The sequence below is a fragment of the Benincasa hispida genome, chromosome 1, assembly GCF_027475165.1.
Source record: "Benincasa hispida cultivar pf3 chromosome 1, pf3_genome.v1.1, whole genome shotgun sequence".
Taxonomy (NCBI): domain Eukaryota; kingdom Viridiplantae; phylum Streptophyta; class Magnoliopsida; order Cucurbitales; family Cucurbitaceae; genus Benincasa; species Benincasa hispida.
Window position 1 is genome coordinate 51,715,516 of NC_143478.1, and position 12,756 is coordinate 51,728,271.

At 29.4% G+C, this 12,756-nt stretch overlaps 1 protein-coding gene across 1 annotated transcript in view; it reads right to left on the minus strand.

The window, feature by feature from the left end:
* Window positions 1-10,517: 10,517 nt before the first annotated feature.
* LOC150038529 (uncharacterized) overlaps window positions 10,518-12,756 on the minus strand; it is a 29,158-nt gene continuing 26,919 nt past the window's right edge. The window contains exon 6 of the mRNA XM_090313474.1: window positions 10,518-10,586. Coding sequence (XP_090169600.1) covers window positions 10,518-10,586 — 69 coding nt within the window. The remainder of the gene's footprint in view (window positions 10,587-12,756) is intronic.

The window sequence follows — 12,756 nt, forward strand, 5'->3', positions numbered from 1 at the left end:
AAAGAAAGAGAGATGTAGTTGGAAAGGTACAAACCTTCAAAGCTAGATTCTATAAGAATTCTCTCATCCATAGCCACATATTATGAATATAAAATATGGCAAATTTATGTCAAGACTGCTTTTCTGAATGACAATCTTGAAGAGAACATCTTTATGTCTCGGCCCGAGGGGTTCATAGCCCAAGCTCAGGAGCAAAAAGTTTACAAGCTGAATCGATCCATTTATGGGTTGAAACATGCATCCAGATCTTGGAACATTATATTTGATAAAGCAATAAAATATTTTGGTTTTGATCAAAATATTGATGAACCTTGTGTTGGGGTTGATGCCCTAAATCTCGTGAGTTTTGTAGTTTGTAATTGTAATGTACAAACATTTTGTTTATTTAATAAAATATGAGATGTTTTATTCGACATTAGTAGCGTTAACTCACAAACCAATAAACTAACATCCAAGGTTATCGTCTGTAGCTTAAACATATATGTAGAGATATATAGGTGGATCATGTTTGAATGATAACCTAAATGGTCTGTAGTAGATGGATAAGACTGGATACTTTATCCTGGCGACACTACGAATACGACATGCTTTGTAGATGTTACAATTGTTGTAAAGTGCTACAAATAATCTGATCTTGATCATTCATGTAGAGACATGTGAGCGGGGTATTCTATACAAAGAAGTTTGTATAAGACTGGACCTTTCTCTCGATATTACTAATGCAAGAGCATATTCGAAATGTAGAAAAATATCTTATCTAACATATTAATTTAAAATGTTGGAGCCTCAAGTACATCCATTTACAGAGCTTTAAGAAGAAAATTTGTTTTCCGATGATCATATTTTTATGGCATCCAGGTGTATTTTGGCATAAAAAATTAATGACAAATAATTATTATCATTGATATCAAATCCTACAAATTCTAATTTTATAATATTTTCATAGTAACACTATTACAAAATATTATATTTATATTAGAAATTTAATATATATAAATATGTAAAACAACATTTAATTTATTAATTATAATAAAGAGAGAAAAACCGACATACCTTTAGGATCTACCTTTAGCGAGAACGATAAGAACTCCTACTGATAACATGTTGTGAATTTAATGAGCATAATGGGAACACATACCAATAAGATATAATATTAAAATAAATTAAATACAATATATAAATATATGAAATAAATAAATAACAAAAGTAAATAAAATAGAAAGGATGAATTTCTCCACTTTCTTCGATCTTTTTGGATTTTGCCCAATATGTATATTCCAAAAGACCTATTAAATGTCACTATTTATAAGCAATTTGACAAGTAGGAGGTGGATTACATGGACATTAATAATATGTAATGTTGAGACACCTCGACAATATTTTGGAAAATGAAGGCATGACACATGGTCAATGGACATTAAGCATGAGTAACTAATGGGCATCTATTATCATAATATTTATAATAGAAAAGATTAAAATCATTGTTATAGTTTATTTCAACTTAAAATATATCAATGACATCATTTAAAAGATTAATTTTTACACATTGGTTGATACATCATTTATGTGATTATATGCAGGTAGGAGTAAGCCAATCTTGACAAGCATAATCGAAACTTTCAATTACCATTGTGTAGTTACTACTCTCATGAATGGATTTTTATGTTTTAGTTATTAAGTGAAAGGGAATGATTAGGTTGCACCTATTCCTATACTCCTTTATTTTACTCACAAAAAATTTGTGCTACGGGATATAATCTTATTAGGTGTTGAGTGGGTTGTACAAGAAATGGGTACAACCCGCCTGCATTTAAGTTTTTTTCTTAAGTGAAGTCTACTACCACTAAATAAATTTTCATGAAATGAAAAATTCCAGTGTGAACACATGGAATAGGAGTAAATACTATAGAGTACTAGAAAGTAGGGATGCAATGTAAAATTGAAAATTTTGAAAAAAAGTTATTTATATTATGAATATTATAATAATAAATAGATGTCATTGCTTAGTACTCCAAAAGTCATGTCACTTTCACGTTATCCACGTGTCTTGTTATTCATGTTTGGTGTCCATGTAAATCCATATCCTACTTGTCACTTTGCCTATAAATAGTGGCATTTGGTGGATCTTAAAATCACACATACATTCGTGAGAATTCCACTTCAAAATTTCACTAATTTTCATATTATCCAAATTTACAATTTTAGTTATTTTATTTTTTTAGTTATTTTATTTTATATATTTAATATTCTATTTTCTCTATATTCGTATTCTCGTCATGCTTCTCAATTTCACAACATGTTATCAGCACGAGCTTTTGTCGTTTTTTCGCTAAAGGTATGTTGATTTTTCCTTCTTCGTTATAATTAATAAATTTAATGTTATTTTGCATATTCAATATCTATTAAATTTCCAACATAAGTACAATATTTTATGATAGTGCTGCCATGACAAATCTCACAAAATTAGAATTTGTTGTTCTTGATATTAACGGCAATAATTATTTTTCATGGGTACTTGATGCCGAAATCCACTTGGATGCTATGAATCTTGGGAAGACTATTAAAGAAGAAAATACAACATCTAGTCAGGACAAAGCAAAAGCTATAATTTTCCTTCGTTATCATATCCATGAGGGATTGAAAATGAAGTATTTTACAATAAAAGATTCTCGTATCTTGTAGAAAATTTTGAAAGAGAGGTATAATTATATATAAAAAAAAAACAGTTATTCTTCCTAAAGCTCGTTATGAGTGGATGCACTTGAGACTACAAGATTTCCAATCAGTAAGTGCTTATAACTCCAGATTATTTAAAATCAATTCGAAATTGTTATTATGCGGAGAGAAAATTATTGATTCTGATATGTTAGAGAAGACATTTTCTACATTTCATGTCTCGAATATGCTCCTACAGCAGCAATATCGAGAGAAAGGTTTTAAACAATATTCTAAACTAATTTCATGTCTTCTTGTGGCCGAACAAAATATACGAGTTATTGATGAAAAATCACGAATCTCGGCTAACTGAAACAACATCATTCCCTAAAGTAAATGTTGTGAATATTAATAATCATGGTCGAGGTCATGATCGTGATCGTAGTTGAGGTCATGACTATGGTAGAGGAAGAAATAATTATTATTTTCATGGTGGTCATTCTAATAATTTAAATTTCAAAATAACCACACAAAACGATGATCACAAAGGAGAAGCTTTAGAAGATAAAAGTTCAAAGAGTGTTGAAAATAAATGCTTTCGATGCGGAATGACTAGGTATTGGTTACGTACCTGTCGTACGTCAAAACACTTAGTTGACCTCTATCAAGCCTCCCTGAAGGAAAAAGAGAAAAATGTTAAGCAAATTTTGCATACCAAGATAATGACATATTTGACCCATCCCACATGACAAATTTGGATTGGATATGGTGGACTTCTTTGAATCTCCTGAAGAAAAGATTGGAACAGTTGGTGAAACATCAAGTGTTTCTTTTGACTTTGAGCATATCTAGACTTAATATTGTTGTTTTCTTTTATCTATCTTTAGGTGTTTTTTTAGTAACTTTTGTATATTTTAAGTGTTGTTTTTCTTATTATAATTATTTTCTTTTAACGAAGAAACATGGATCATTTTCATATGTTGGGTGTTTAAAAGATGAGCAAATAAGATCTATGTCTGGCAGACAGTGCAACTATACATACAATACTTACAAATAAAAATACTTTTCCAAATTGACGATGCTAAAAGCAAAAGTAAATACAATATCAGGTTCTGCAAACTTGATCGAAGGTTTTGGAAAAACAAATATTATTTTCCCTAGAGGAACAAAATTTACAATGGACAATGCATTGTTCTCTAATCAATCAAAGAGAAATCTTCTAAGTTTTAAAGATATACGTTGCAATGATTATCATATTGAGACTGATAGTAAGAATAATGTGGAATATCTATATATTATATCCACTGTCTCAAATGAAAAACGTATACTGGAAGATTTGTTTGCTTTATCTTCTGGATTATATTATACTCATATACGAGTAATTGAAACATATGCAAGAATGAACCTAAAGTTCATGAATCCAGACATATTAACTATTTGACATGACCGATTGGGTCATCCAGGATCTATAATAATGAGAAGAATTATTGAGAATTCAAATAGATATTTATTGAAGTGCCAGAAGATTCTTCAATCTAATGAATTATCATGTGAAGCTTACTCTCAAGACAAATTGATAATTAGACCATCACAGCTAAAGTGGGGACTGAATCACCTGTATTTTTAGAACGAATTCATGGTGATACATGTAGACCTATTAACCCACCAAGTGGACCATCTATATATTTTATGGTATTAATAGATGCATTCAATAGATGGTCACACATGTGCTTATTATCACGTCGAAATCTTGCATTTGCAAGATTACTTGCTCAAATAATTAAGTTAAAAGCACAATTTCCTGATTCTACAATTAAGACCATTCGTCTTGACAATGTTGGTGAATTTACATCCCAAGTTTTTGATAATTATCGTATATCAATTGGGATAAATGTTGAACATCATGTAGCTCATGTTCATACACAAAATGGTTTAGTAGAATCATTTATAAAATGTTTGCAATTAATTGCAAGACCATTACTTATGAGAGCTAAGCTTCCTTATGGGGTCATGCTATTTTTCATACAGCATCACTTGTACGCATTAGGCTAGTAACTTATCATAAGTACTCGCCATTACAATTAGCTTATAGTCATGAGTCAAATATTTCTCATCTGAGAATTTTTGGATGTGCAATATATGTTCCAATTGCTCTTAAATATCTTGAACCCCTGACGAGTGATGTATTTGTTGCACGATTTGCCAATTATCATTTTAATGAGACAAATTTTCCAACATTAGGCGGAGGAATTAAGAAGTTGGAAAAAGAAATTATATGGAATGCATCGTTATTGTCTCATTTAGATCCCCATACAGATTAATGTGAACTTGAAGTTCCGAAAATAATTCGTTTGAAAAATATAGCAAATCAATCACCAGATGCATCTCTAGATGCAAAAAAAGTAACTAAGTTACATATACCAGCTGTAAATGTTCCGTTAAAAATTGATATCCCAACACAACAAGTTGTCACTAATGAATCTGGAATACGTCAGAAGCGTGGTAGACCAGGGATTCCAAAGATAAAAATCCTCGAAAAAAAAAAAATAATTAATACTGGAAAAGACTTGGTTGAGGATGTAAATACCCATAAAGAAATCCTCGACATGACTAGTGAGGAAGGTGAAATATCTAAAGATAATAATGAGATTTCAATAAACTATGTCATGACAGGAAAAAGATGGAATCGTACTAATGTAATTATTGACAATATTTTTGCGTATAGTGTTGCTCTTGATATTATATCTGAAAATAAGGATCCTGAACCAAAATTTGTTGAAGAATGTCGAAATAGAAAAAACTGGCTTCAGTGGAAAGAAGCGAATTAAACTCACTTTCAAAACGTTAGGTTTACACTTAAACTGTGGGATGCAAATGAGTATTTGTAAGGAAAAGAAATGAAAATAATGAGTTCACAAAATATAAAGCAAGACTAGTTGCACAAATACCCATTTGTATCCCACAGGTTTAACACATTGTGCAACTAGTCTTGCTTTAATATCAAGATAAAAAGTTGTTTATATTATGAATATTATAATAATAAATAGATGCCCGTTGTTTAGTGTCCCAAAAGACATGTGTTACCCTTTATGTTGTCCATGTGCCTTGTAATTATTCATACTTGTATTTATGTAATACCACATCCTATTTACCACTTGTCTATAAATAGTGGCATTTGATGGATCTTAAAATCAGACACACATTCGTGAGGATTCCACTTCAAAATTGCACTCATTTTCATATTATCCAATTTTACAATTTTAGTTATTTTATTTTATATATTTAATATTATTATATTATATTTTCTCTATATCTGTGTTCTTGTCGTGCTCCTCAATTTTACAATAATTGAAACCACTAGATGGATTTGATTGAACCCGATAGATTTGATAGTTTTGGTTTGAAAATTAAAAAAATAAAAATCTTTAGTCAGGTTTGGTAATGAATAAACCAAACTAAACCAAATGATAGTAGATATATTAATGTCATTAGTAGATAGATTTATATCAAATAATGTCATTGGTGGAGCACTGTAGATGGTGTTGGAGCGAAACTAGCATACTTCAGATTTCGAATTTAGTTTTCAGTATTTCGCAAGATGACATGAAAATCAAGTCCAACTGAATTAATTCTCTCTTTAATAATTTTTTAATGAATTTAGCATTAATAATTTTTTTAATGAATTTAGCAAATACAGTCTTCGAAATTAGGGTATGTTTGATAATGTTACTGTTTTCAGTTTCCCGTTCCCTATCTTCCCCCCATCAGTTTACTATGAGGAGCAAAATCAAAATGATCGAACTACCTACTCATTATTTGGAGGATTTCTCATTTTTTAAGAAACTGACCTGTTTGATACCTATTCCTGTTTCTTGTTCTTAAAATTTGAGAAGCGTTCCTAAAAATGGACCAAATTTGAGGAACTATAAAAAGTTGTTTCTCCTATTCCATTTTTATTTTATTTAAAGTTGTTTTTAAATTGTACTATAATTTAGACTTGGTTAGTTGATGAGGAAGCTTGTCGAAACTCTACTATTTGTAAATATTCTAAGCAGTTTTGTTATTTAAAATAATTTTCATTTTCAATGTGTATATATAAATATTGAATTTTGAATTTTAAATTTTGCAATATGAATTTTTATATTTTTATTTTCTTACCTATGAAATCATTTATAATTTTACAATATATAAAATTTATTTACTAAGATATTCATTTAGGTCCATTTTAATATTTTTCCAACCACGACATTTTGATAAAAATATACTTGAGTTAGATTTAAGTCTACATCATTTAAAATTTAAAACAAATTACTTGAATGAGAAATAATATTGTACATCAAATTTTAGCAACATATGAATGATTGAAATAATTGTATCATTGTTATTAATTTTACATCAGGACTTATGTGTATTTGATAATTATTTTTTATATTCTAATGCATGCTATATATTTTTTATTTTATATAATTAGATTATATTTAAACTATAAAATATAAAAAAAGTGTAAAGAAAAAAATATAATAAACGAGAAATAAGAATAGTTATCAAACAAGTTTCTGTAAAAAAAAATAAGAAATAAAAATAATTATCAAATATATCCTACTTTTTATTCTTAAAAAAAGAAAGGAATAAGAAACAGTAAATAAGAAACGAAAATGTTATCAAACGGTCATAACTGACTAAAATTATAATTTTAGAAAAAGGGGTTATGGAATTAGCAAAATTTGAAAAATTGTAGTATATTTTTTGAGTTTTAATTTAAAAAAAAAAGGGTGGAATCGTTTTCTGGGTGGGGTTTGTCGGTGAAAAATATCGGGAGAAGAGGGGGATCTGGTGTTCAAAGGAGTATGGTAAGAAGGTGGAGGAGTGTTAGGTGAGAGAAAGCGATTGGTTGTTGAGAATTGTACGGATTTGGAGAAAAACGGTCTGATTTTGAACCGACGACCTTTCTCACATTGTGAAGACGGCGAACCGCCGGTTTTGACCGCTTCTCAACCTAAGACTTTTCCTTTTTTTTGGACCTGAAACAAAAAAAAAAAGTTTAAACATACTTTTTCATCTTTTTTTCGTAGAAGAAAAAAAGAAGCTTCCACTAAATATAAAACTCAATCGTATATGTAATTGATCGGTTATCCATTTTTTCAAAGAGAATATATTAGGTATATAAAATTGAAAGGTGAACGACTCGTCGTACATAAAAAAAAAATCAAAGTTTAAAATATAATTAAAAGTTTAAGAACTTATTTATACTTTTAAAAATTTTGGACAAATAGACATGAATATGAAAGTTGAGGGGTTGAACTTTTAATTTAATCTAAAAGCAAAATGAAAGTAAAGATTGATTTTTTTCTGAAAAAAAGAAGGAGACGTTTTGCACATTGAGTTGGTTATCACAGTCTTTGTTTATTATAATTTGTAGGTTATAGTAGTTTATGTTTGAAATGCATATTATTTTCATCCGAATAAGAAATAGTAAACATCTTAATAAAGAGGGAGAGTGGACATGAACAGGAAATACTGAACATTTCAAAATGAGAGATTTGAAATAGTAATATTGTAATTAATTGTAACCTATAATAACTAGAAACGCTAAATATTAGAAATGGAACACCAAATATAGAGTGAACTATAATAACCCACTTAAATTTGAGGGTCGTTTAAGGTTTTATAGACAACACGCCTATGAATAAGAAATTATTGTGTTTAGTTGTACATATGAATGTTGTTATGATTGGAAAGAAATAAATTATGTTATATTATTTTATGAAATTTATCATAGTAACCTCATATAATTTTAATAGATTACTTTATAAGCTAGTTAATAACAAAATAATCATTTCAATTAGAAAGTTACTTATGAGTACTATTAAAAAAATGAATACTTATACTAAGTCAATTTAACTAATATTAAATTATTTTTTTTTATTAAAAATAATACTAAAATTAATTAATTGACATTTTAATTAAATATCCCTAACCACATTAATTTGATTTATTTTTTTTATCAATAAAATTAGATTAAATAATATATAGTAATTTATTTATTACAATCAATTATTTGATTTTAGCTAACTAGAGTCAATAACTTTTGGGATGTTTTCAAAGGTAGGAAAATGGACCAAAATATTTATAAATATTGCAAAATTTTAATATTTATTTGTAATAGATTGCGATAAACTACTGTGTCTATCTGTGATAGTCTATCGTAGATAAATTGTGATACTTTACTATTATTTGTAAATATTTTCAACAATTTTGTTATTTAAAATGATTTTATTTTAAAAATATATTTTAATAAGTAATAAAAAAAAATAGAGGTAAAAAAACAAAATATAGTATGTTAATAATGAAACTCAATAAGAAATATTAGGAAAATATCTTAAAATTGTGATAGGTTAATAGTGAATGATCTAATTACAATAGTTCCAAAAATCATTACTTGATTATAAAAAATAACAAGTAATCAATCATAACTACTGAAAAATGAATTTTATACCAACTTAATTTAACTAATTTAATATATTAAATATATTGTTATCTAATTAATTAATTTGTGTATATGAAAATTTGCATTCATTTAATAAGATTTTATTTCTATAAAGGAATTGAGTAAATATTTTCCAAAATTATTATTGATTTATTAAAATAAATAATTATATTAATTTTTTAAATTAATATTAATTAATTAACTAACTAACTATATTCAATATAACATTGAGTATAAAATAAAAAATTGGGTGGGGAAATAGACAATCCACTGTTTTAGAAGAGTATATAGAGAATCGAAAAAAAAAAAATCTATCTTCAAGTATTGAAAATGTAGTTTTTATTTTTAGAATTTGATTGAGAATTCAAAAGGTTATATAGAAAAAATGAAAATTAAAACTGGCGAGAAAACCAACAAAATTTTCAAAAATTAGATCAAATTGTTGTTGGATAACGACTTTTAGTATAGATAAACCAAAATAGTTTGTTATTAATTTAAAAAAAAAAATGGTTTGTTATTTACAGCATTTCAAGATATAAAAATGTGTTTATTGAAAACAATCTTAAAAAAATGCTTAAAACGCTAACTTATTTCCCAACGAAGCCCGAGTTTAGCCCAATTTCTTGCCGTGAAGTCTTTTGGATTCATTGTAACTAAAAAATCTAAAATAACTTCTGTAAAATAAAAATTTGAGAAAAAAAAATCTTAGAAGAAATTAATTGATGTAGTTAATGAAACTGCATTCGATAAAACTACATTAATTTTTGCAGTTAATCAAGGTAGACTTGTCATTACATTTAATCAATGGGTAGGATATTATTGACTACGATTCTTTAGTCGTCATAATTATACTCAATCAATATATAGGTGTATGCTTTCCTTTAGTGCCACAATTGTCAATATACAGGAATCAAACTGCTAACATTTGAAATGAAATTAATGTCTTATCTATTCAATCATACTCAAATTAGTCATGTATAAGTGTATGTATCAGTGTTTATATACAATTAATACATTATTCTCACACGTATTCAATATTATTTTTTAAAATGTAAAATTAGAGAGAAATGTGAGAATGAAATAGATTGTGTATTACACCCCTCCTAGAAACCCTTCCTATCTTAGGAGAAGATAAGACAATTGATGCTAACCTTTATTCATTAATTGCCCTCTTAACCTCAACAAAAACTTAGGCATCTGATAAACATTTACAAACATCTATCTCATAAAGAAACTATCCAAAACAGCATAATCAGATGCCAAGCTCAACTGTAAAGACATTAACATGCTCTTATACAGCCGTGGTCCCGTCTTAAAACAATTTTAGATCCCTAGTATGTACATGAAAGACAACCGTTAACAACCTAAGTTAACTTCACTTCAACCCTTGAATACTGAGTGGCAGATTAGCAGAACAACTATCCTCTGGGATATTGACCGCTACCTGAGAAAAAGAAAACATTAGAAAGAGTGAGCTACTAGTCCAGTGAGTGACTATTTTAAAACATATTTACTGAATATTAAGGCCCCATTTGGTAATAATTTTGTTTTTATTTTTGAAAATGAAGTTTATGGACATTACTTCCACCTCCAAATTTTTTTTCTGTATTATCTACTTTTCACCAATGGTTTAAAAAACCAAGCCAAAAAGTTGAGAACTAAAAAAGATACTTTCAAAAAGTTGTTTTGTTTTTGGAATTTGGCTAAGAATTCAACCATTGTACTTAAGAAAGATGCAAACTATTGCAAGAAATGTGCATGAAATAAGCTTAATTTAAAAAACAAGAACAAAAAAACCAAATGGTTACCAAACGGGCCTTAAGTAAACATCCACTTCCATAAAACTCTAGGGTTTAAAACATTCATACTCAATATTATCAAATAAATCAAACATTTATACTCTAAAACCTCAAACAAAAATTATTATCACATAACCATAGTTAAGGAGAGCCCTTTTACTCAATCACTCAACATTGAAGTCCTTAGTTGGTGCGGAGTAGTCTCAATACAACCAACGTCGATTGATACCTGCGTGCACATGGTAATGCCCTGAATAGTGTCATACCTTAGGTACCGGGGGTCCAGATACCTTCTCTTAGTCCTTCGGTATCAGATTCCTCATCACATTATCATAAATCATCCTTTAAGAACGAAACTCAACTTTGAAACATTAAGCATTCCAGTAAAACATGCCTTTAATGCATTAATCGTAGAAGACTTAACATGAGTAAAGGAACGCTAGTTGATGGATGCTTAATAAAACTCATTGTTGGAGAATTTAAACCATGCATTCATATGTTCACTATCATACTAGAGCATGCGTCAAGTAGAGCTTGAAGACATCATGTTTACTTGGGAAATTCATCATCAGGCTAAAACTCACACATGGTATATCTTTAAGAAACGTTTTGAAAAATAACTCAATAGTAATTCATGCATTGGAAACTCATAAGAGATTTTTTTTTTATAAACTTAGTCACTTATAGTCTTGAGCTACTTCCTCAAGAGTGATAGGCTTCTCCTATTGGCGTTTGCTCTGTGACATTAATAAATACTCTTGGTTAATACCATTAGCTCCTTTTTGAGCTGAACTTAAACAATATAGCTTAACATTAAACTTAGGGCAATTGCCACGCTCCAAATTTACCTCTTAATCAGCTAGTGAGTGACATACGACCATAACGCACACATAGGCATTAAGACGCGTGCACTGTAATAATGCGTCGTATGCATGCCTACGGCCTCATGACATCCTCAATCGGTGGCTTCTTCCTTTGGTGGTCGTGCACTCACTTCACGCATACACCCAGTTAGTGCTTCGTGTTCAACCACGATCATGCTTGCGCTTGCCAATGCTCAGCTGTTTACTTGTTCCTCGGAAGTAGCTGTCTGCTTATTCAACCACCAATTTCTAAATTTCAAATTTTCATATGAATAACTTAAATTCTAGGAATTATCTCGAGAAATTTCCTTCTATAAACTTGATCATAAACATCTAAACTTCCTTACCTCAAAATTTGAGCTCCAGATTCCTTCGATCAAGTTCAAAATTATCAATCTTCCTACCTTGCCTGATCACATACAAAACTTGAAACACTTAGAAGATTCTTCAATCTTCAACTTATTTGCGGGAAATTCTTCTCAGCAGCTCTAGTTCTCCTTTAGCATCACTCAAGCTTTAAGTCAGCAAAAAATTTTCTCCCATAGCACCAATAGATTGGCTAAATCGTTCACTTCTTCCTACTTTCCTTTTATACTTGTGAGTGCATGACCATCATGCATGCTTAAGGTAATAACTAGCCCATTAAGCATGATTAAAGCATCTAAGCATGATAGCTGGCCTACTAAGCTTGGTGGTCAAGCTGAAATCTTCCATTTCTTTACCAACGCTTAGGCTACTAAACCATTGCATGGCCTAGTTTGCAACGCATTGGCCCCTCTTTGGCCAATGCGTCTCTAGCCTTTACATCCTACCCTCACGGCTTAAGACCATGCATTAACATACACTGCTCATCATACTTCTAAGCCTTCATTGCACTCTTCTATGTCTCCTTAAGTCTATGCATATGTCCTTGTCTTGCTGCACATGCCTTAACCTCTCGGCCATCGCCTCA